Source organism: Acomys russatus, chromosome 32, assembly GCF_903995435.1.
Source record: "Acomys russatus chromosome 32, mAcoRus1.1, whole genome shotgun sequence".
Lineage (NCBI taxonomy): Eukaryota > Metazoa > Chordata > Mammalia > Rodentia > Muridae > Acomys > Acomys russatus.
In genome coordinates, this window is record NC_067168.1 from 40257339 (window position 1) to 40282145 (window position 24807).

The window sequence follows — 24807 nt, forward strand, 5'->3', positions numbered from 1 at the left end:
CCAAACTGGGGAGGGTGTGTGGCTGGGATGGCGCTCAGTTGGTAGAATGGTTGCCTAATGTGCAAAGAGCCTTGGGCTCTGTTTCAGTGCCACAGTGTCTCCTGGCACACACCTACAGTCTTAGTACTGGGGACCTAGAGACAAGAGGCTCAGGAGTTCAAGGTTATCCTCAACTACACAGCTTAGTTTGAGTGCATACAGAGCATGAGGTTCGAACGTGCAACAGACTCAAAGTGGCAGGGAAAGGCCTAGTGTTACAGACACCTTGTTCAATGAGAAAGCTGCAATTGGCTGATGTTTTATTAAAAACCATGTACACATGCACACACACACACACACACACACACACTGTGACAAAGGCAGAGATAGGGACAGGAGAGACAGGACGGCCACCTAGTGTTTCTGCTGGCTCCTCACTTTGAACAGAGACTCTTCAAGAGCAGATTGACAGGCCAGATAAATCAGGGTCTGCTGCTTCTCTGAAGACTCTGTGGTCTCCATCCCAAAGGGTGTGCAGAAAGGCGCGTCTTTGCAGGCCGATCCCGAGGTCTCTCCGCTGTGCCCAGCGCAGTTCTGGGTACCTGAGTGGTGCTAAGAGCCCAGAACGGTCTCTGCGGCAGACTATGGAAGAAGGGCTGTGGCTGCTTGATGCTCGGCGCCCCAGTGTCCAGGCAAAGCCAGGGAAGCCACGGGGCTTGTCATCTGAGCAGTCCATAGCCATACGTCCTGTAGATTCCTGGAAAGGACCAGAGGCTATGGCCTCTTCAGGCAGATACATCTTGAGAGAGAAACAGAAAGTTAGGTCACCTTGCCAGGAACAGAAGTCACCTAGAAGCCATGGACTTTTGCTCTACGCCTCTGAACTACAAATAGTGTGCGCGCATGTATATGTGTGCGCATGCGCGGGTTCAAAAGGGCACCAGGTAAGATCAGACGTCAAGGGTCTTCCTCTATTGCTTTCCCCCTCCTTTCTTTCTTTCTTTCTTTCTTTCTTCCATTCTTTTTAAGTTCTTTTATGTGCTTCGGTGTTTTGCCTGCATGTAGCCTATGTGAGGGTCTCAGATCTTGAAGTTACAGACAGTTGTGAGCTAGGTGGGTGTGGTTGCTGGGAATTGAACCTGGGTCCTCTGGAAGAGCAGTCAGTGCTCTTAACCGCTAAGTCATCTCTCCAGCCCCTCCCCCTTATTTCTTTTTTTTTTTTCTTTTTAAAAAAAGATTTATTTGTTATTTATACAGTATTCTGCCCACATGTGGGCCTGCCCACAAGAAGGCACCAGATCTCATTACAGGTGGTTGTGAGCCACCATGTGGTTGCTAGGAATTGAACTTGGGACCTTTGGAAGAACAGACTGTGCTCTTAGCCTCTGAGCCAGCTTTCCAGCCCCCACCTTATTTCTCGAGACATGGTGGGTCAACTGGTTAGGCTAGGGTGTCTGGCCATTAAGCCGCAGGGATCTGCCTGTCTCCACTGCTACCTGCATAGCAAACATTTTACTAAGTGAAACCCAGCCTTCTAAATACTAATGATTTATTTATTTATTTATTTATTTATTTATTTATTTATTTTTGTTTTTTTGACACAGGGTTTCTCTGTATAGCCTTGGCTGTCCTGGACTCACTTTGTAGACCAGGCTGGCCTCGAACTTACAGAGATCCGCTTGCCTCTGCCTCCCGAGTGCTGGGAGTAAAGGCGTGCGCCATCACCACCTGGCTCTAAATACCTTTTTTAAAAAGGAAGAAAAGAGGGAGTGGAGAGATGACTTATTGGTTAAGAGCATTTGCTGCTCTTCTAGAGACGGAAGCTGTGTTCCTAGCACCTGCGTCAGGTGGCTTTCAACTGTGTGTGGCTCCAGTTCCAGGGCACCAGGCACCCTCTCCTGTCCCCTGAAGACACCTACATCCACACAGGCAGACCCTTCATCTGCTTAAAATCTTAAAAGAAAGAAAGAAAACGAAAAGAAGTTCTAGTTTGAAGAACAGAGTGAATTAATCAAACCTGTTATGTTGGTTTGGGCTTTCTGAAATTACTAATGTTTTTGTGCTTTGAGACAGGATGGTAAAGTGCAGCCTGATGGCCTCGGACTCAGCTTCTTCCTGTTTCAGCCGCCTGGGATCACAGGCGTGCACCACTTTAGCAGTCAGTTTCTAAGAAGACAGCATGCTTCGTGTGGAGGTGCACACTTGAGAAACTGAGGCAAGAGGACTGCCAAAAGGTCAAAGCCAGTCTGGGCTACACAGGTAGACACTGGCTAATCCCCACCTGCACCCCGAAGAACTTAGGGATAAGAAACATTAAGGGTGTGTATCTGGGTTACTTTGTAGGGGCACATTCACTATAGCAGTATTAAGTAACAAAAAACTAAGCAAAACCAAACCCCTAAAACTGAGTAGGGAAAGGGGCCAGAGTGATCCCATCACTGAAAAATAAAATACAGAGAATTCCTAATGGTACCAGAAAAATGTTTGGCACATGATGAAGTAGTAGAGGAAAAAAAAAAAATGCAGGTGTGGTTCTGTGTTCTAAGACTGGGTTTTACTTGGTAGCCTTGGCACAAGCTACGTAGACCATGCTGGCCTGGAACTCACAGAGATCCCCCTGCCTCTGCCTCCCAAGTGCTAAGATTAAAGGCATGTGCCACCATGCCCTTTCCTGGTTCTCTCTCTTTTAAAAAGATTTATTTATTATGTATACAGTGTTCTGCCCGCATGTGTGCCTGCCCGCCAGAAGAGGGCACTACATGTCATTATAGATGGTTGGGAGCCACCAGGTGGTTGCTGGGAATTGGACTCAGAACCTGTGGAGCAGACAGTGCTCTTAACCTCTGAGCCATCTCTCCAGCTCCCCTGGTTCTCTTTTTATAAACACATTTGCATGCTTTTCTCAGAGAGGAAACACTGGGACGAGAGATCCCAGGGGCTGTTTCTGAGTGCTAGGCTTGGTGCCACACGTGTAACCCTGGGACAGGTCTCTATGAGTTCAAGGCCAACCTGGACTACAGAGTGAGTTCCAGGAAAGCCAGAGCTGTTACACAGAGAAACTATGTCTGGGAGGGGGGGGGGGGGTAGAGAAAAAAGAAAAACAATGAATACCTGGCCTGCATTTTCTAAGCGTTCTAAGTTTTATTATTGTCATAGGAAGCTTATTTCAAGAAGTTCTTGGGCTGGAGAGATGGCTAAGAGGTTAAGAGCATTGACTGCTCTTCCAGAGATCCTGAGTTCAATTCCCAGCAACCACATGGTGGCTCATAACCATCTATAATAAGATCTGATGCTCTGTTCAGCACTGTACACATAATAATAAACAAATCTTTTTTTTAAAAGACTTAAAAAACAAAACAAGGGCCGGGCGTGATGGTACACGCCTTTAATCCCAGCACTCGGGAGGCAGAAGCAGGCGGATTGCTGTGAGTTCGATGCCAGCCAGGTCTACAAAGTGAGTCTAGGACAGCCAAGGCTACACAGAGAAACCTTGTCTCGAAAAACCAAAAAACAAACAAACAAACAAAACAGAAAACTCGGGAGGCAGAGGCAAACAGATCCCTGTGAATTCGAGGCCAGCCTAGTCTACAAAGCGAGTCCAGGACAGCCAAGGCTACACAGAGAAACCCTGTCTCGAAAAACAAAAAACAAAACAAAACAAAAAAGAAATTCTTGTAAAAGCCCAGCGCTTGGGAGGTAGAGGGAGGAGGACCAGGAGTTCAAGGTTATATGCAGTCATACACAGAACGTCCCAGGATGTATCCTGTGGCATGTAGAGGTGGGTAGGAGGGCAGTGTCCTTAGGTGCCACCCTTCCTTCTTCTGTGCCCTGCCCTCCAGCTCCACTCTGGCCCCTGGTACCAAGACATATCCTGCTGCCGAGCCGAGAGCAATCCTTCCACCCCGTGTGTCCTGCATCTTGACGACCAAAGCTTACCTGATGACTGGGTTATGCAGGTGATCTTGTAGGACAGCCACAAGCTTGCCAGGCAGAGGAAGCTGGCCAGGAACCCAAAGACCTGCAGTGGGAGAGGAAAGGAAGCTCCCAGCCATGGGGCCATCTCTCTGATTTTCTTCTTTGTTTCAGGAAGGAAGCTAGGGGAGCCATGTGACCTAGCCACCTAGTGCCCTAGTTATAGAGGGAAATTTGGAGTGATCCAACATTGGGCCTCTGGTCCCCTGTTCAGGCCCCACAGCCAAATCTCTGGGTCCCTGGCCCAAGGCCAGACTTGGGTTTATATTTACAATCTAGCTGGGACCAAGCCGCTGGACCGTGATGATCTAGGACCAATAAAAATACGGAAAGGTAGGTAGCACTGTAAATTTTAATTTGGATTTAAAAATTAGAAGCTGGGTGTGGTGGCACATGCCTTTAATCCCAGCACTTGGGAGACAAGAGGCGGGCATATCTCTGTGAGTTCGAGGCCAGCCTGGTCTACAAAGTGAGTCCAGGATATAATGGCTACACAGAGAAACCCTGTCTTGAAACCTGTCCCCCCCCCCAAATTAAAAATTCGAACATTCCAGCAGATTGATTATATGACTAGCTGGGATTAAAGGCGTGCGCCACCACGCCCAGCTCCTCTGCCAACTTTATAGCTGTGTAGGAGCCAGGAGTGAGGCTTTGGAGTTCAGTTTTATGTCTGCATGTATTTAAATAATAACAGTAAAAAAATAAGCTGGGGCAATGCTCCTCCCCTTCCCAGGCTCCATCTAGTGCTGGACTTGAAGAGCGTTGACCTTGACTTAACAGTCTTCTCAAAGATGATTGGACGGAGAGTAACCATGCCCCTGGTGTCTTGGGAGCCATGAGACTGGAGAGCATGCACCCTCTTGTGACACACTCTGGTGGCCACTGAGGAGTAACTGTACACCTGTCAGGTTGGTGAGTTTGAGACAGCTGACTCCTTGAACCTACAACTCCCCATGGTGAGGATGGCATTCCAACCCACCCTTCCAGTTTCACAGCTAAGCCAGGAGAGGCACAGGAAGCCCCCTCCTCTGCTTAAGACTCCAGAACACGCCAGGGCCTGACCCTGGGCAGTGGGCTCCAGAACTCACACTCTGCTAGACTGTAGCCAAGGTGTCCCCAGCCCCACTCAATGGCCTTGGGTCACCATGCTACCACTAGTGTTGACAGTGGTCGGCAGTTGAGATCAGATATGTGTGGTCCAGGGTCAGCAGCCAGACTAAGGGTCGATTTCTAATAAGGTTTGCTATTCCTTTCAGGCCCAGCTGCTGCCTTAGGTACTCGGCTGTCCCCAGGAGCCTGTACCCTAAAGCCTTTTCCTTGGCTCTTGTTGTACAGATTGTCTGAGCCACATAATTACTGATGAGAGCCAGGCCTGGTTTCCCATTATCTATTCTGCACAATTAGCGCATTACCCCAGTCCCCAACTGTCTGCGCTGCATAATTGAACAGTTTATTATTGCATCCCTACAGAATGCTAGTCTGGACCACAGTGCCTTGTTTGTTTGCTAATTGTCACATGGGCCATGCACTCATCACCTAAGCTAGAGGGCTACTTTCTCATGAACAGGGACGGCTTCCCTGTGGTGTGATAAATGCTAGCTCCTGGGGCTGACACAGTTTATGTGTGAGCTGATTATAAAACCCAGTGGGAATCCCTTCATGTGTGCTCTGAAACAACACTGTGTGTGTGTGTGTGTGTGTGTGTGTGTGTGTGTGTGTGTGTGTGTGTGTGTGTGTTTTCCTGGACTCTTCTCCCAGCATGCACTATTGCTAGGTAGATGCCAACCTGCAGGTGACAGCCACCTGTCTCCTCAGAGATCATATGGAGCATGAGGGGCACTCCAGAAAGTGCATGGGTTTGGCTGCCCCTCTGCAGTGATGCTTTGATGCTTGGTCCCCTCTGTGTGGACCTTCAGGGCAGAGAGTCTATCTGAGGGAAACTCCAGGGGCAAACCTGATGACAGGCCTCAGTCTGGAGAATTCTGGTGATATTTGTAAGTGAAACTCACACAGGCCTTGAAACTTATTTTAAAAGTCTTTGCTCAGTGGGCCGAGCACTTGCCCAGCATGCACCAAGTCCTAGGCTCCACCCCCAGCACCATATAAACCAGATGTGGTGTTGCACACCTGAGATCCTAGCACCTGGGAGCTCCAGTCAGCAGAATCTCAAGCTGAAGGTCATCCTTGGCTACTTACTAAGTTGGAGGCTAGCCTGGGCCACAAGAGACCAGGCCTTCAAACAAACAGGAAAAACCTTCTTGCCTGAGTGTCTGTGGCAAACCAGGAATGGACCAAATGCCACTCACATATGAAGTTAGCAAAATCCTGAATCAGACCACAAGAGTCCATGTGTCCATATGTGTAAGCATGGCTACCCACAGTGCTGTATTTCTGTCCATTCTAGCTAGCTGTGCATGGCTCAGTTTTACCTCTGGAAGGGACAAGGGAACCTGTTGTGCTCAGCTCAGTTGGTAGAGTGTCATGCAGGAAACCAAGGATTGCTCCCAGCACTGTATTAAAAACTGGGGAGACCTGGGGAGGCAGAGGCTAGAGGGTCAGAAGTTCAAGGTTATCCTCGCCTACACAAAGGATTCGAGGTCAGTCTAAGCTACATAAAATTCTGTCTTTTTTTTTTTTTTTTTTTTTTTTTAAGGTATTTGACAGGGCAATGCATTCCTATAACCCTAGCACTCAGGAGGAGGATCTCTATAAGTGTAAGGCCAGCCTGGGCTATGTAGTACATTCTAGGCCACCCTGGGTTACCCAGTGAGACCCAAAAGAAAAGAAAAGAGACAAAGGGCTTGTGGCAGATATCACTAATCAATCACAACAGCCTTCCCTCTAGAAGGCTTCCTCTGCAGGGAAAAGACAGCCATGGGTAGATACTCAGAGTAGGCATGGGGCCTGAGACCCTCTCACCCCTGAGCTAGGCTGTAATTGTAAGGGAGACACGTCCAGACAACTGTAAGTGTTTAAGTTGTCAACAGCCCTTAAGTCTAACTTCCCGGACCCTCTGTCATGAGCCCAAGTGTCAGGTTCTTAGGAGACAGTGGGTGCCTGGATTGAAGTAGGTTTGGGTTCTAAGAAGAGAGACTCCCCAAATCAACCCTTGCTTGGCCCCTAACAGGAAGAAAGGTGTATCTAAAAATCTGTAAAAAAAAAAATCTTACCGCTCCAGCTACCAGGCCACTCTGGTTGTAACTCTTGGAGGCTGCCACAATGGAGGCGATGAGGAGAAGCAGGGTACCGATTAAATAGTGTAGAAGTTCCTGGAAGCCAGGGGGAAAAAAAAACTGTGAGTGGAGAGCTCACTCTGAGGTGATGAGATGGTAACAGCTACACTTCTTTCCCTTGGAACACTTAGGCCAGAGGGCTCATGTTTCATAGGCAAATAGTGTAGGAAGCTGGGTCAGGAAGAGGCATGCTGCAGAGAGGGTGCTGGGAAAACAGAAAGAAACACAGGGCCAGGCATGGTGGTGCACACCTTTAATCCCAGTATGCGGGAGGCAGAGGCAGGCGGATCACTGTGAGTTCGAGGCCAGCCTGGTCTACAGAGTAAGGATTTATCTTACTGATTTATCATCTCAGCCTCGGCCAGTGCGTTTTAACCACCAAGTGTCACCATTCAATCCTCTCAATGGTGTCCACGTTCACCGTCCTTACCAGCTCCTTCCCTCGAGGCTTGCCCTCCTACTCCCCACTTCTAACAGTGGGACGTGGGTTTGAGAAGCCCTGAGGAGGCAGGCCAACGGCTGAGATGGCTTGGGAGGTGGACCGGGAAGACAGTGGGGCCCCGCGTCCCTCTTACCGACAGGGGCCAGCTGATGCAGGTGAGCACACGGTAGAAGCGGAAGAGGTGGACCAGGTAAAAGATGAGGATCATTATGAGGTCGCAGATGGTGACCACTTCAAAGAAGCTGTAGGCGCCATAGTCGATCCGAGGGGAACTCCTCACGCAGATGAAGGCAATCAGCAGGGTGACCTTCAGCAGACATGGAGACGTTGGTACACTTCTGGCCAAGTCAGGCATCCAGGAGTGAGGGACAAGTGCAGCCGAGCTGTCCCTCTCCCAAGCCTGACTTGCTACACTGCTGTAATCCAGGCTATCCCCACACCAACTGCTGGGAAGGCTGACGGATTACTTCCACAAATACACTCTGGGGAGCCAGGGCTTGTGTATCAGCTAAAAGTAATAGCTGTTACTGATGGCAAAGATTATCCATTGCCCTTATCAGGTGGACAGTGAGTGATTATTGATTGGGGTGTGGCATTCAGGATCCTAAGCCCTGAAGAACTCAGCCAGGTAGACATGTCATCCCTTGTTCCATAAAGGGAAACTGAGGCACAGAGTCACTAATTAGTCCAACTAGTCCAGCTTGTAGGCAGTAACATATTTGAATCAGTGTGTGTGTGTGTGTGTGTGTGTGTGTGTGTGTGTGTGTGTGTGCGCACGCGTGTGTGTGTGTGTGTGTGTGTGTGTAACCCAGGACTCCTTGCATGCTAGATAAACACTCCATAGATTGAGCTGCATCCCAAGCTGTCCCTGAACTTTTCACTCCACACTACCATCCTGCTGGATCTAGGACTCTCGGTTGGTGCACACCCTCCAGTGAAGGAAGCCCAGAGCAGGGGTCATCAGGCAATCCTGATTGACAGCAGCTCAGGCTCATGACTTGCAGGGCTGGTCCTTGAGAGCCCTGTCCAGCCAGCAGTAAGAACTTACTAGATGTCATTAAGACTTACACCTAAAAAAAAAAAAAAAAAAAAAAAAAAAGACAGCTATTTGTTACGCAGCAGAGCTAGCTGATACATCCGCTTTCAGAACTGACTTGCCTTCAAGCTCAGTCTACCCTTGTTTTTAGGACGGGAACCAGAACACATTTATTTGATAATTATTCACCAAGTGCCAACGACATTACAGTTCCAATCTTTGTCATTCAGGACATAAGATTGCACTGAAGCCAAGCATGGTGGTCCGTGCCCTGAATCTCAGCACAGGCAGAGGCAGAAGGATTGCTTCAAGTTCAAGGCCAGTCAGTGCTACAGAGCCAGCCAAAACTAAAACCAAACCAAACCAAACCAAACCAACCAAAACCAAAGTAGGAGCTGGCGTAGAGGAGCTCGGGTTGGCAGAGTGCTCGCTCGTGCTCACGCACAAAGCCCTACGTTCAATCCTCAACACCTCATAAATGAGGCATGGGGGTCCAGTCCGGGGAGGTGGAGCAGGGAGGCCGAGGTCATTTTCTGTGCATACTGAGTTAGACCCCAGCCTGAGACACCCATCTCAAAAAAAGTCTGATGACCCATGTGGCAAATGTACAGAGAACTGACTGTATACAGTTGTCTTCTGACCTTCCAAATGTGAGCCGTGGGACACATGCCATGCACACACATCATCATGCTTCCATACACACGACAGTGATAAAGTTTAAGCAAACACACAGCAAAAGGCCATACTGGCTTCCATGTGCCAGGGAGACTCCTCAGGACGCTTGAACAAAGAACGCATGGTGGAGAGGCTGGCGGCTGGTACTTTGGCCAGTGTCAAGGAGAAATAAATCCGTGGAGAATCTGTGAGGCTGCTCAGTGCCTGTAAGAGGCCTGGCATCCAGCCTTGGGCAAGTGCCAGAAGCGCGTGGCCGCTGAGTCCCACAATGAGGCTGTGGGAGGGAAGCCTTGACTAAAAACTGAAACAGCCCCGAGCCAGGCCTGTACCAGTCTGAGGAGAGGGATGAAAAACGACCAAGCGAGTACACCGGAAGCATGGCAGGCCTGTGGCCTGAGTCACAGATATTAAGCCACCCTTGTTCAGCTAGTGTGATCATCCACCACCGTGAGGACCCGAAGGGAGGCAGGGAAGGGGCTGAAGGTGGGGTGGACATAGGGTCTGAGCTGCCCGAAGACTGGCCTTCAGTAAGGACTCATGAAGCCGAGAGGGAAGGCTGGCAAGCCATTTTAGAGGCTGAAGGCTCTTACTGCCAAGCCTGGGGACCCGAATTTGTCTCCAAGTCCCACATAGTGGAATGAGAGAATCATTCCTGTAACAGCCAGGGGAATTGTGTGTGTGTGTGTGTGTGTGTGTGTGTGTGTGTGTGTAGATGCAAGTGTGGGTAGGGCTGCAAGGCCCCCCCCTCAAGACCTCCAGGTGTTTTTGGGGACCCTGGCACATGATGATACAGGGAGCCCCGTGGGGGCACGAACAAGATGGGTCCGTGCCACTGGCCACAGCAGCACCTCCCGACTCCTACCTCCTCGGATTTCTCACAACAGTTTCAGATTCAGTCCAGATCCTTCCACAAACCAAACACTATTGAAATCAACTCGGGCCTCCCCACCTCAGTCCTGCAGGCAGCCTTAGTCCTCTGAGGGACAAGTTCCTCAGAGGCTTCTCGCTTGTGCGGACCTGCTAAGGAGTAAGAAGCCTGTAAGGACCCCTTACAGGAAAGGCAGGATGGGGCTGGGAACTGTGCGCAGGCGCAGTGGAAGGAGGTCCTCCCTGCCCATGGTGTGGGTGAGTTCTCACTGGTGAGTCCTGTTGAGTCCTGTGTAAACAAAGCCCTCCCTTCAGTGAGCCCCCCCCCCACCCCTACCCCCGCCTTAGCCTCTGCTTATTAAAAATAACATGGGATGGCTGACCCTGGCTAGAGCCACATGCTCCCTTCACTGGCTTGCAGGGTCACTCTGAGGCTGCCCTGGGTTGCTGTCAAACCCTCAGGGGAAAAAGACAAAGGTTTTTTTCAGTCTCCACAGGCAGCCCTGCCCCTGGCTTGCCACAAAGCCAGACTAGAAGTCGGTCCCCAGTAGCGCTTGCACTCACCCACCTGCCACCTGGAGCCGCACAGCCCGGGTGAACCATACATAAGCCAGCAGTGCCGGGGTGTCAGTTGGGGGACCAAGTGCCCCACAACAAGGACCAGTGGAGGTCCTCACGCACCTTGCCACCAGGAGCAAAGGCGCCCTTCTAACCCTCACTCCCCGACCCCGCCCCTTGGTCTCAGAACTGGGTTGCAAAATGTTCCCTTTCCTAATATATGGCAGAATTGAGAAAGAGGTTAAAAAATTTTTTTAAGTTAAAAAAAAAATTAGTTACAGAAGGGGAAAAAGATGCGGATTCTGAACTGAATGGACTGTTCATATGCAAACATCTCAGGGGTGGATGCAAGCCAGTGGAGCCCCTGTCCTGCAGTTGCGTGTTAGCGCAGCAGACACAGAAGAACTGGCACCGCACGGCATCTCAGGAAGGCGCGGCTTCGAGTGACTTGAACCTACACAGCAGACATGAGGGGCCGCCATATATTCCTGTCAACTGATGCCGAAAAAACAGATGGCAAAAATTTCAATATCCAGTCATTATAAGAAACAAAGAAAAAGGCCGGGTGTGGTGGCGCACGCCTTTAATCCCAGCACTCGGGAGGCAGAGGCAGGCGGATTGCTGTGAGTTCAACGCCAGCCTGGTCTACAAAGTGAGTCCAGGATGGCCAAGGCTACACAGAGAAACCCTGTCTCGAAAAACCAAAAAAAAAAAAAAAAAAAAAAAGAAAAAAAGGGACCAACCTGATCTGGTAAGTGTGGTCAATAGAACCCACAGCTAACAATGTGCCCAATGGTGAGAACCTGAGCCTTTCCCCTCAGGAGGGGACAATGTCAAAGTGACAAGGAAACGCTGTCCCTTCTCACTGCTCATAACTGACTAAAGCTGTAATAAGATAAACAGAAATGAGGCATACAGATGGAAAAGGAAAGCACACGGCTTTATTTTAAACGATATGCTCATGTCTATAGGAAATCTAATAGAACTCAAAAAGAAGGTTCTGGAATGGCGCCGGCCGCAGAGTTTAACTTTACAAGAGCAGCCATATTCTTATATATGAGCAATGAAAACTGAATTTACACACTAAAAACAAGGGCCACGTCCAACAGCAGCAATCTGGGAGATATTTACTGCTTGATAAGTGAATTTTCCCCAGAACTGATACGCTAGTCCAACTGAACCTGAGTTGAGACCCAGCATGCTGGCTTTTTTTTCTGGGGGGGGGGGGAGGGGGGTGTAAGATATTGACAAACCGATTCTAAAATTTGCTTGGGAAGGCAAAGTAGGGGTAATCAAAATCAGTTTTGCAGATGAACACTACCCAGTTTGGAGGCTTAGTGTAAAGATAATAGTAACAAAGAGGATGTGGAGTGTGGGGTGAAACATAGCCACCTTAGTTGTGACCATGAAGAGAAGGGAAGGTAGGAAAGAGAAGGGGAAGGGAAGAGACCCCCAAGAATACAGTCAACTGATGTTTTGTTTGACACAAGTATAGAGTGATGTAGAGACCAAATCAACACCATTTTGTGTTCAGGGCCTGAGCACCTGACACCCCCCCCCCCCCCCCCCCCTGCGCCTCCCCCCTTGCTTTCCCCCGCCGGGAGTTTCCAGGGAGAGCCACAGTCACACAGCTAGCAACTGTTCCTAGGAGCTTGCCCCCGGGCCAACCAATCAGAGCTACAGGTCACAGTGACCAGAACAAATGGGGGAAAAAAAAAAAAATCCATCCTGCAGTCTGGCCCCAGTCCCCTTGCTTAGCCCTGGTCACTCAGCCAATCAGCTTAAAGGTCACCCTGTGAGACAATCAAGTTTGTAATAATCACTGTTGCTGAAGTCTGCTTCTGTACAGGCTGTAAAAACCCACAGCTTCGGCCGGGCTTGGTGGCGCATGCCTTTAATCCCAGCACTTGGAAGGCAGAGGCAGGTAGATCGCTGTGAGTTTGAGGCCAGCCTGGTCTACAAAGTGAGTTCAGGACAGCCAAGACTACACAGAGAAACCCTGTCTCGAATAACAAACAAACAAACAAACAAAAACAAAAAAACCACAGGCTTTGCTGCTCAGGGTCTCCATCTCGAAGGCAGGTAGACCCCGTTGTGATGGATCAATAAAAGCCTCTTGCGTTTGCATCCATCTCGGACTCTCTCATTGGGGCTTCCAGGAAGACTCTCCCGACACGAGTCTTCTTACAGTGAGGGTCTGGGGAGATGGCTCAGTCAGTGACATGCTCGCTAAACAACCTCGAGGACCTGAGGTCTGTCCCCAGCATCCATGACAGCCGCGCACACCATGGATTCCTGTGCCGAAGAGGTGAGGCTAATCCAGGCACACTGAAGGCCCTGCCCCAGGAAATACGAAGGTGGGCTGCCTGTGACAGTGGCACATCTTCAAGCCCGGCACTCGGGAGGCCACTCGGGAGGCAGAGGCAAGCAGATCTCTAAGTTTGAGGTTAGCCTGGTCTACCTAAAGAGTTCCAGGCCAGCCAGGGCTATCTAGTGAGACCCTGTCTGGAAATAATCAGGTGAAGAGAGATGGAAGACACTGTGGGCCTCTTCTGTAAGTAATGCTGCAATAAAAGGAAGTCTACTGGGGGCTGGAGAGATGGCTCAGAGGTTAAGGGCACTGACTGCTCTTCCAGAGGTTCTGAGTTCAATTCCCAGCAACCACATAGATCTCATTATCTCATCTATAATGAGATCTGATGCCCTTTCCTGGCCTGCAGGCATACAAGCAGACAGAGCACTGTATACATAATAATAAATAGATAAATCTTTTTTTAAAAGTCTACTGAGAAAAAGAATGTGCAGAGCAGAGGTCAGTGGGCACAAAGCCCTGAGTCCACGTGCAGTCTCCAGTGCACATTAACCAAGTGTGACCGTGCACACTTGTAATTCAAGAAGCTTCTAGACTGAAGGAGAAGAGACCTTAACACTGAATGAGACTGCGTGGGATCACATGGTCCTGGGGCCCCAGACCAGAAGGATGTTAGTGGGCTGTGGTGACGCCTGAATAAGACTTGTAGTTGCATCATCGGTGTCTCTGGCTTCCTGTTAGTGACAGGACAGCAATATGAGGGGGACCTTTCTAGAAAATCTGCACTGGGCACACCACATCTGTAACTCACTCTCAACTGGTTCAACAGAAAAAACAAAAACAAAAAACAAAAACAAAAACAAACCAGTAATACAGGCTAGCTCCACCTCCTCTCTCCTGTAGGAGCATGCTGGGAAAGCGGAGGTGTGTCACAGGGCCTGGAGTTTACGTGGATTTGGGGGACCAGAATTTGTGTCTCCAAGCTTGTGGCAAGTGCTTTTACCCATTTAGCTATCTCCCCAGGCCTGTAGCTCATCTTTAAAATGTGTGAAAATGATGCTCAGACATAACAGATTGAGGTACTAGGGGAGGGTGGATGATCTGGAACCTAATGAGTTTGAAGGCGTCTGGAGGAAAACTCTTCTCCCAAGGCCAAGCACAGTGCTTGTTTGGAATACATATTCATCCTCTGCAACCATCTGCTATCTGAGAATTGCTCTCTTGTTGGGGTAGGGGGTGTTGCCCAAGTAAGCAGACTCACATACCCCAAAATGTTTGTAACCGTGCCTAAAAACTTATTCCTGTTTGACCAATAAAAAGCCAATACACCTGGGCAGGGCAAATGGGAGAGGCATGGCTAAGGTTCGCAGGCTTTTGGGGCAGAGAGGATCTTGGGAAAGGAAGCTGTCAGAGATGGGAAGAGGATCTTGGGAAGGGGACAAGAGAGGAAGAGAAGGAAGGAGGGTGCCACCATGGACGAGGTGGAGAAAGAAGCACATGGCCGGCATGGATGGAGGATTTAGCCCAGATGAAGAACAGTAGCAAGTATTTGGCATTATGGGCTGGAGGTGGCTCCATAGAAATTATTAGAAGCAGATGGCATGGGATTTTGGCAGAGAGATATGGGAGGTAGTTTAGGGAAACCAGGCTATTTTAAAATATAACAGGTGTCTTTGTTTTTATTGATTGATAGTGGGTTAGAAAATACCGCTGTAATAACTATAGCCTAATAAACATTTATTAGGCCATGCTTCTAAATTAACCACAACACTCTCTGGTGTTTTCTTTCTCACTGCGGTCTCAGCAGACATCCCCAGGTGCTGCTTTCTTTCTTTCCTTTTTGTTTTTGTTTGTTTGTTTTTCTTTTTTTTTTTTTTTTTTTTTCTTTCTTTTTTTTTTTTGGTTTTTCGAGGCAGGGTTTCTCTGTGTAGGCTTGGCCATCCTGGACTCACTTTGTAGACCAGGCTGGCCTTGAACTCACAGCGATCCGCCTGCCTCTGCCTCCCGAGTGCTGGGATTAAAGGCGTGCGCCACCACGCCCGGCTTGTTTGTTTTTCAAGACAGGGTTTTTCTGTGTAGCCTTGCCTGTCCTAGACTTGCTTTGTAGACCAGGCTGGCCTTGAACTCACAGCGATCCGCCTGCCTCTGCCTCCTGAGTACTGGGATTGAAGGCATGCGCCTTTACAGTGCTCTTCACCACTGAGCCAACTCAGCTACTTGTTTTATCGCTGTGAAGGGACACCATGATGAAAGCAACTTATGAAAGAAAGTGTTTAACTGAGAGCTTGCTTGCAGTTTCAGAGGGTGAGTCCATGACTATCGTGGCTGGAAACATGGCAGCAGGCAGGCAGGCATGGCACTGGAAGAGCCAACTGGAATGGTGTGGGGCTTTTGAAACCTTAAAGACCACCCCCAGTAGGCCGGGCATGGTGGCGCATGCCTTTAATCCCAGCACTCAGGAGGCAGAGGCAGGTGGATCGCTGTGAGTTCGAGGCCAGCCCGGTCTACGATGTGAGTCCAGGACAGCCAAGGCTACACAGAGAAACTCTGTCTCGAAAAACCAAAAAAAGAAAGAAAAACAAACAAACAAACAAACCCACCCCCAGTGACACACCTCCTTCAACAAGGCCACACCTCCTAATCCTTCCCCAACAGTTCCATCAACTGAGTACCAAGCCTTCAAATATATGAGCCTATGGGGGCCATTCGCAGTCAGGCCACCACGTGTGTCTTGCCCCAGAGTTCTTTTCTCCATCCAAAGTGTCGTGCAGTGAACAGGACGCCCTGACCAATACCGGGAAGAAGCCTTGGAAAACCAGTGTCACAGCTGGAGAGGGTGGCACATGCCTATAATCTCAGCAGTTAGGAAGGTGGGGAGGCAGGAGGATTAGATTGTGAGTTCCAGGCCAGCTGGGGCAACACAAGACCTTGTCTCAAAAGCAAAAGCGGCATTATAGTATAGACATCCGTGTCAGTGCTTTGGCTAATTTTCTAAGTGCAACCGCAGGAGGTATTGGGGAGGTCCCCTCTAGCGGTCACACACTGCTCTCCAGGACACATGTGTTGATGTCCTTAGGGAGTTACAAGGAGTTAAAAACATGACACAGTGAAGGGGCTGAGGAGATGCTCAGTTGGCACAGCGCTTGCCAAACAAGCACAAGGATGTGAGTTTGATCCTTAGCCCCTGTGTGAAAAGCCGGCAGTGGTGGCCTGGACTTGTCACCCCAGTGTTGGGGAGATGGAGACAGCTTCCTGGGGCTTGCTTGGCAGGGGAGCTCCAGGTTCAGAGAGAACCTGTCTCACAAGATGAGCAGTGGCAGCACATGCACTTGGGAGGCAGAAGGCACATGGGTCTCTGTAAGTTCAAGGCCAGCCTGGAACACTATGATTTCCAGGACAGCCAGGGGACAGACACACACACACACACACACACACACACACACACACACACACACACACACACACACACACACACACACACCCTGTCTCAAAACAAAACAAAACAAAACTCCACACAGGGCTGGGGACATGGCTCAGTTAGTAGACTGCTTGCCTAGCATGCATTCAGGATGGACTTACATAAGAGTGTGTCTCCTTGGGGTCCCCCAAGGGTGTGTCTGTCATGTTGGGCAGGTCTGGAGGAGCCTGCTCTCCATATACAAAAGCATGGTGAGACAAAGTGCCTTGGTTGGCTCTGGCCACGTTCAAGTGCAGGGGCAGAACTCAATAGTTTTTGTTTTTTAAAATCTATTTATAGCCAGGCATGGTGGCGCACGCCTTTAAACCTAGCAGAGGCTGACGGATCATTGTGAGTTCGAGGCCAGCCTGGTCTACAAAGTGAGTCCAGGACAGCTAAGGCTACACTGAGAAACCCTGTCTCAAAAAACCAAAAAATAAAATAAAATCTATTTATGTATTACTTATATAGTGTTCTGCCTGAGTGTGAGCCAGCAGGCTGGAAGAGCGCACCAGATCTCATTATAGATGGCTGTGAGCCACCATGTGGTTGTTGGGAATTGAGCTCAGGACCTTTGGAAAAACAGCCAGTGCTCTTAACCTCTGAGCCATCTCTCCAGCCCCAATAGTTTAAACAAAAACAAAAAACATGGGGAAAGGCATATTTATCTCAATGCTTCTATTTAGCCAAAAGAAAGGGGGTAAAAAAAACCTACACAGCCAGGGGGATAGAGAGTTAACACTTATTGCTCTTCTACAGGGCTTGGCCTCAGATCCCAGCATCCACATAGGAGCTCTCTGGTTCCAGGGGATCTCAGGCCCTGAGATGCACACAAATCCACGCAGGCGCACGCGCGCACACACACACACCTAAATAAAGTAATATATCTAAAAAGACTCATACAGCCAGGGGCTGGGGAGGGTGGCTTGGTTGCCTCCTCTCCAAGCAGGGACCACAGCACCCATATGCTTGTGTTCTCGGCTCTCTGGAGGTGGAGGCAGGAAGGTCAGAAGTTCAAGTGTATATTTAGGCACACAACAAGAATGAGGCTGGGACACACGACACCCTGTCTTCAAAGGGGGGAAAAAGAGCTTAGGTTCTGGACTCTGACTTGGCCCTAACCCAAGTGTCACTGGTCATGGCTTCCAGGCCTTAAAGAGATGCCACAGCTCCTCAGCCTCAGTTTTCACCTGCAAACAAGGGCATAGGACACAACCTCCTAAGACAGTGCGAATTTAGCAAGGAAATAGGAGAAAGCACACAGCTCAGCAGCTCTTGCCGGCCAGGGCTCAGCAGGTCTATTATCCAATTAACTACCACTTTTGCACTGTAAAGGGGGGAACGCTTTCCTGCTTCTTCTTTATAAGCGAGATGGGGAGATGCTACAAAGAGGTGGGAATGGAAGTCCTGAGGTGCCACTGCGGGTTCTCCTTTTCCCTTGCTTCCAGTCTTCCAACCCATCCCTCTGGGGAGAACAGGCTTCTCCCGTAGCTATCCTTTCCGAGCATCTGGAAAGCGCTCACCCTCATCACCTGTTCCGTCCATCCGTCTGTCCCAGCCATGGGGACAGGTGGGCTGCCCCAGGCCACACAGGCGAGTCTCAGCCTTGCTAACTGCTGGCTTGAGCCAGGGGACCCCATCTGCTGGAGGCTGGGCCTCTGCAGCTGCAGATGCCCCCACAAAGAGCGGAGTGCGGGTGAGCAGGAATGTTCTGTCACTTCTCGGTGGCCCTAAGGCTCACAGCCAGGTCCAGGATGCCTTCACTGGCCTGTGAGAAGAGCAAGGAGTGTAGCCAGCCAGCGAGGAGGAGTCAGTCTGAAGACAAGGGGAACAGCAGGTGGCAGCTGGCAGGGAGGAAACAGATGCACTGCCAATGGGCCATGCAGGAAACCAGGGCAGGGGAAGGAGGAGAGAGGCTTTCTCTAATTAGAATTTGAAGAACTACACTGTTCCCCCTTAGGTACCACTCTCAGCATAGCCAGGAGGGCCCTGGAGGGTCTCTGGAATCCACTGGACACTTAAGAACAAAAAAGCTGTGGGAGTGTTGGCACTCTAGGGGACCCTGTGCCCTTTCCTCTCTGTGGCTTTGCAGCCTTGGTGCACCCTCCTCATGGTCTCCAGTGCTGGTACAACACCTCTGGCCAGTGGTTCCCAGCACAGCAGCTCCTGGCTCTTCGGGATGTGTGGGTGTGAGGGGCAGGACTTCTTAGCTGTGCCTACAAAATCCTTTGGATCTGCAGCTTGTGGACCTAAAGTCTCCTGGTTGTGGGGCTCTGCCTTCTAGAACTGTCTATAGTCATTGTTGACAATAACTAAATACAGGAACATTTCAAAAGCACGACTGACCAGCCTGTCACTGTTCCTTTTCCAAAATGCCAGGCCCCAAATCTGCTACTAAAATTATAATTACTATTCTACTTGTCACCTTGAAATTTGTGGACAATAAAAGGGCAGCCATTGATTTGTAGACATTGAACGTCTAAAAACTGGGCCTGGGAGATTGACAAAGGTAGCTACGAATAGAGGTGCAAGCTGAGCAAGCCGGAGGACCGAACTTCAGTCTCTAGAACCCACATAAAAGGCCAGATGTACAGATCAGGTTTGGATGGTGTGCACGTGCACATGTGAGTTCATGTGAGTGCACACACACAATAAGTGAAATAAAAAATATCTTAGAAGTCTAGAAAAGTCTGAGTGTGGTGGCGCACGCCTTTAATGCCAGGACTCAGGAGGCAGGGGCAGGCAGATCTCGGGGAGTTTGAGGCCAGTCTAGAAAATTGTTCAATGCCACTTGCCTACAAAGGGCACGGAGCTCTTTGTTTCTCTCTCTGCAGAAGGCAGGAGGCATCTATCCTGAGGAACATTTGTTCAACATGATCTCCCTACAAGGAAGGGCACTATGACCCTGTGTTTAGAGGAACAGGCCTGGAAGCCCATGAGCTTAAAAGTGAGGCTGGGGGAGAGAGGCTGTAACATGTGCCACAGTGCCTCCATGCCTGACTCAAACCGCACTAGGAAAAAGCACACTGCAGCTGGGCCTGCCATCTCAGCTCTCTGGGGGTGGAGGTAAGAGGACCAGGAGTTCAAGGTCACCCTCAGCTACACAGTGAGTACGAGGCTAATCTGGGCACAGTTGGTAAAGTACTGGCTGGCCTGGAGCTTGCTATGTAGACCAGGCTGGCCTTGAACTCACACAAGTCCACACACTGGGAGTACTAGGGTTCAAGGTTGTGTGACGCCATGTCCCTCTCCTATTGGGCAGGGTCTCTTGTAGTCCAGGCTGGTCTTGGACTCTATGTAGCTGTGGATGATCTTGACTTCTAATCCTCCTGCCTCCGTCTCTTGAGAACTTGGAATTACAGGTTTGCTTACCACTTCTACACCCATTTGTCCCCTTCCAGCTCTGGACACTCAGGTGACACCAGAAGCCTGACCGGTCAGCCTACACTCCGTGAGGCTGAGGAAGCTGTGGCTGTCCTAAAAGATGACCCTGCTCCCCAAACCTGGAGGCTGCCCTAAGTGTTCATTGCCCTAACCTCCAAATCTCTTCTCTAACACTGTTCCCCCCCAACCCCTGCCCTAAGACAGGGTTTCTCTGTGTAGCCTTGGCTGTCCTGGCCTCACTTTGTAGACCAGGCTGGCCTCGAACTCAGCGATTTGCCTGCCTCTGCCTCCCAAGTGCTGGCATTAAAGGCATGTGCCACCACATTTGGCTTTTTTTTTTTTTTTTTTAAATGGCTAACTGGGCCTTAATTCCCATCTCAAGTGTGACATCCAGCAGCTTTGAGTATAGTCTCAACGGCTGCCTAACCAACAACCACAACTTTTAACGGTTTTAATCACCACCCCCAGACCTCTCAACCATCAACAGTCACTTCCAACTTCCTTCCTCCACTGCCCCGGTCCAGTCCTAAGCAGCCACTGATTTCATCTGTGTCTATAAATTTGCCTATTTTCAACATTTCATCTGACCAGAATCACAGAACGTAATCTTTTGGCGAGCGGCCTTTCCCCTCCCACTTAGCACAATGTTTCAAAAGCCTATATACAGTTGCATATCGCAATATCCTTCCTCATTTTTTTTTTTCTGTATAATACCTCATCAAATGTAGCACTTTTTTTTTTTTTTTTTCTGTTACTGATTCAGTCACCATTTGGTGGGTTGTCTGTGTTGTTTCTAGTTTTCTGGCTGTTGTGAATAATGAAAATGAATATATATGAAGGTGCATTTTCATTTCTCCTAAGCTAGCAGGAGTGGTGGTCATTGGCACCTATTTTATGTGCCTGTTTGTATGTGTAGGTGGGTGTGTTGAGCCAACTCAGGTCTTCGTGTTTGTGTGGCACAGCTCCTGAGCTACTGCAGACTGTCACTTTACACTTCTATTAGCAGTGTCCCCGAGTTCCAGCCTCTACACCTTTCACACACTAACCACTTGTCTTCTGTCCTTTTTATTGTCAACTCCATGTGTATGACATCGGCGCACCGTGGTTTTGATTTCTCTGGATCGTTAGCAAGTTCAGACTCTGCCAGGATTGTGCGTTCTGAGAATGCAAACCAGACTTCGGCTGCTGCCACCAGCTGTGTGGCTTATAGTGCCTTTCAGGCAGTTTCCTCACTACTCAAAGACATGACTCACTCTATTCCTTAAAGGCATTGAGAGAGATGACAGAAACACGGTGTACAGTATGCAGTTCCCTGCACATTACTGAGAGCAATGCATGGCTGGGGAGAAAAAAAGCCAAGAGTGGCAGCACAGGCCTTTAATCTCAGCACTCAGGAGGCAGAAGCAGGTGGATCTCTGAGTTTGAGGACAGCCTGGTCTACAAAGGAATTTCAGAACATTCAGGGTTACACAGAAAAATCCTGTCTGGAAAAAAACGAACCAAACAATAAGATGCTTTTAAATGATTTCCTTCAAGAACAGTGATCATGTCACTAGCTTATTGAGGAAAATGAGAAAAAGTGAGCCCGGGACGGCAAGAAGCGCGGCTGGATAGAAGAAGCACACCTGGGTAGAAGGCATACCAAGCACCAGCACACCTGGAAAGAAAGTATATTGAGCACCAGCACACCTGGATAGAAGGCATACTGAGCACCAGGGCTCACTTGAGACTGGCTTTGTTCTTGGCCTCTGGCCTCTTTATTTTCTAGAAGTGACAAGCCCAGAGGAGCCCAAGGCAAGTTCCCCTAAGTAGTTCTCTCTCTCTTTGTCTGTCTGTCAGTCTCTCTGTAGCCCAAGCTGGCCCCCTGATTTTCTTGCCTGAGTTCTGAGTACTGGGATTAAAGGCACCAATCACTATACCCAGAGTTGTGGGGTGATAGAAATCAAACACAGGGTTTCATGCATTCTAATCAAGCACTCTATCAATTGAGCTATAGCCCCAGTCTTGGCCTTTGCAGTGTTTAGTTTTTAAGTTATGCAAGTATATCTATGTGTGGGTAGGTGCACATAAGTGCAGGTGCCCGAGGGGGCCAAAGCCACCAGCTCTCCCAAGAGTTAGAATTATAGAGTCGCCTTAAGTGGGTGCTGGGAATTGAACTTGGGTCCTCTAGAATAGCAGTACAAGTTCTTCTTCTTCTTCTTCTTTTTTTTTTTTTTTTTTTTTTTTCTTTTTGGTTTTCCGAGACAGGGTTTCTCTGTGTAGCCTTGACTATCCTGGACTTGCTTTGTAGTCCAGGCTGGCCTTGAACTTCACAGTGATCCGCTTGCCTCTGCCTCCCTAGTGCTGGGATTAAAGGTGTGGGCCCAGCTGCAGTACAAGTTCTTAACCGCTGAGTCATCTTTCTAATCCCAACCTTTCTGTTTCTTAAGGTAACACGTTGAAAAATCTCTTGGTCAGAATACACTAAAACCACGTCACACAAAACCTAGCACCAGTGATCTGTATGCCAGAGTCATGGGCGGACGCGATGGCGCTCTGAAGGGTGCTGAGAGTGCGCCTGCTCCTGTTCACCCCTCGACTGATAAGCAGAGGATTGGAACAGCAAAGATCCTTGTCAGAACAGCAGGGCAGAGGCAGGAGCCAGACAGAACCAAGCAGGCAGCCTCGTTCCCAACATGCGGTCAGCTGGCTGCCGGCAAGGCAGGAGACCCTTCGCCTGGGTTTTAAGAGGAGCATGCGGAGGGGCAGCTCGCAGATGGAGTCATTGCTAAAGTCTTTGCTCTCCGGTTTAGGACAGACCCTGTCACTGTTCCGCAACCAGCACTAATGCTGCTTCCCTCCGTGAATTTTGTGCACCCAACTCACAGGCTAGCAAAGACCTTTTTCATACGCTTCCCCTGTGGCTCAAGGCACAGGACTCTGATCCATCGCCACCTGTGGGGTTAGTTTCTCTGACTCCCGCCATCTTTAAAAGATCAAAGAGGTGGCCTCTCGGGTTTTAATATTTTTATTTTTTATTTTTTGCCTGAACAAAGCCTTTAGCCTGGGTTCCACACACTGCTCCGCTCAAAATGGAGTCCGCTTAACACCAGATCCTTTTTTAGTTCCTTATTAAAAATGTCTCTGTGTCCCAATTTTGGTCCATTTAGCCACCCTTCTCAAGAGAGGTGGCAACGTCTCCTTCCTTTCTTTTTTAGCAGAGAATGCCAGCCACCTTTCTACACACTAGGCATCCAAAATAACGGTTATGGATGGCAGAAAAGCTCTGGACCTGTACCTAGCTCCCTAGGGGCTGCTCCTGCTTAGCTAGCAGGTCCCAGCTTCCGGGCAGGGGCCGTGACCTTGCACCAGGGTCCCTACACTTCTCCCCACAGCTTTCTACAAAACGACCACACCCCTCTCCACCCATGATGAGTGGGTAAACCAAACGGCCCAGCCCAGTTTCAAAACACACCACCCAAACAGAAAAGCGATCGAAGACCAGACATTTTCAAAGAAGTTGAAAACAAAAAGGAGGGAGAAAAGAAGGGTGGCTAAAGAGCGAACAGAAACAGGCCTGGCAACTTGTGGTCGAGCCAGAAGCTTTTGTGCAGCTCTGGTCATACTAACCGGCGCCCCCAACACTGCCTGGCTCCAAGTGACCACCAGAAGCCCCTTAGCCACGGGACTTCCCAGTTAACCGTCTGCCTTCTGAGGAGCCTCTGTGGCCTCGGGGAGCGCAGGGGACCTGGCGATGGCCTTAAAGGCGGCGCTTCTCCCTGTTCCCTAACAGATCCGAGAGCTAAGCCAGCCCTCCGCTCTCTGGCGTCCGGCCGAGCAGCCACGGCCTGGGGAGGGCAGGGGACGTATGGGGACCCTCCCTCCCCTGCCCCGGTGCGCGACACACGGCCTGGAGAAGAGGAAGGAAGACGAGAAGGAACTCGCACCCTAGGTTTCGGTGGGGAAGCGGGCCAGGCCCCACAGGGCGGCGGCTGGAGGAGCCAGAGGAACGGGCATCCTGCGGGCTGCTCCGGGAACTTTTTAGGAGACACCAAAGGGGTGCGCGGTGCTCCCAGGGTCCTGGCCAGGTGCAGCCCCGTGTACCCGTTCCCGGGCCACTCCACACTTCTTACCATCTGCGCCACTTTGAACAGGGCACCCTGGGTGCGCGGGTACACCCGGTCCAGCAATCCCTCGGAGGGCAGGCCTGACCCCGGCGCGCCGCCGCTGCTGCACGTGGTCCGGATGAGCCCCGATCCATGCGACATTGCGCAGCCCAGCCCGGCTGGCCGCCTCCGGGGCCCCGGACCTCTGGCTAGTAAAGCCCTGACGGGACGGGGCGGGGCCTGAGGGGCGGGGCTCACGGGCCCCTTTTCCCAGCTGTGCCCGACTGGGAGAGGATCAGCAAGCAGATGCCCTGCAAGACCCTGCCCTCCAGGCGCGCGGAAGTTAGACTGGCCTAGGCAGGAAACCGGACGCCTGGGGCCCTGGCCTCTCCCAGGAACGGGCCGCCCAGGTCACAGCTGGTGACGAGCCTCCAGGGATTTTCTTTTTGTGTGGGTGCGGCTGCCGTTGGGTGCTAGTGTACAGTGCTGTGCTGTTCATCTCTCTCTCTCTCTCTCTCTCTCTCTCTCTCTCTCTCTCTCTCTCTCTCTCTCTCTCTCTCTCTCTCTCTCTCCCTCTCTCTCGCTCTGTATACAGGCACCTGTGCCACCATCACCTACAGCAACAGCTCCTCCATTTTCTCTTCTTTCTTTCTTTCTTTCTTTCTTTCTTTCTTTCTTTCTTTCTTTCTTTCCTTCCTTTCTGTGTGTGTTTAAATCAGGCTCTCTCTTGCCAGAGTGATGGCATATACGTTTAATCCCAGCACTGGGGAGACAGAGGCAGGAGGATCTCTTAGTTTGAGGTCAACCT

At 50.1% G+C, this 24807-nt stretch overlaps 1 protein-coding gene across 2 annotated transcripts; it reads right to left on the minus strand.

Annotated features, from left to right (window-relative positions):
- Window positions 1–643: 643 nt before the first annotated feature.
- Window positions 644–24170, minus strand: Cmtm7 (CKLF like MARVEL transmembrane domain containing 7). 2 transcript variants are annotated; one of them, XM_051140434.1, is made up of 5 exons: window positions 24027–24170; window positions 7760–7933; window positions 7122–7220; window positions 3916–3997; window positions 644–778 (listed from the first exon to the last, which is right to left on the minus strand). In XM_051140434.1, the coding sequence occupies exons 1-5, from the start codon at window positions 24159–24161 to the stop codon at window positions 765–767; spliced, it is 504 nt and encodes a 167-aa protein (XP_050996391.1). In that variant the 5' UTR covers window positions 24162–24170; the 3' UTR covers window positions 644–764. The 2 variants fall into 2 exon arrangements, with proteins under 2 accessions (XP_050996391.1, XP_050996392.1); XM_051140435.1 differs by lacking the exon at window positions 24027–24170 and adding an exon at window positions 10773–10869.
- Between the last annotated feature and the right edge of the window lie 637 nt (window positions 24171–24807).

Bases quoted from the DNA above. Each gene is read 5' to 3' on its own strand.
- Cmtm7 (XM_051140434.1), bottom strand. From the start codon at position 24,161: ATGTCGCATGGATCGGGGCTCATCCGGACCACGTGCAGCAGCGGCGGC. The intron at 7,934-24,026 runs GTAAGAAGTGTG...TGTCTGCTGAAG, and splicing joins TGTTCAAAGTGGCGCAGATG to GTCACCCTGCTGATTGCCTT. The intron at 7,221-7,759 runs GTAAGAGGGACG...CCTGGCTTCCAG, and splicing joins GCATCAGCTGGCCCCTGTCG to GAACTTCTACACTATTTAAT.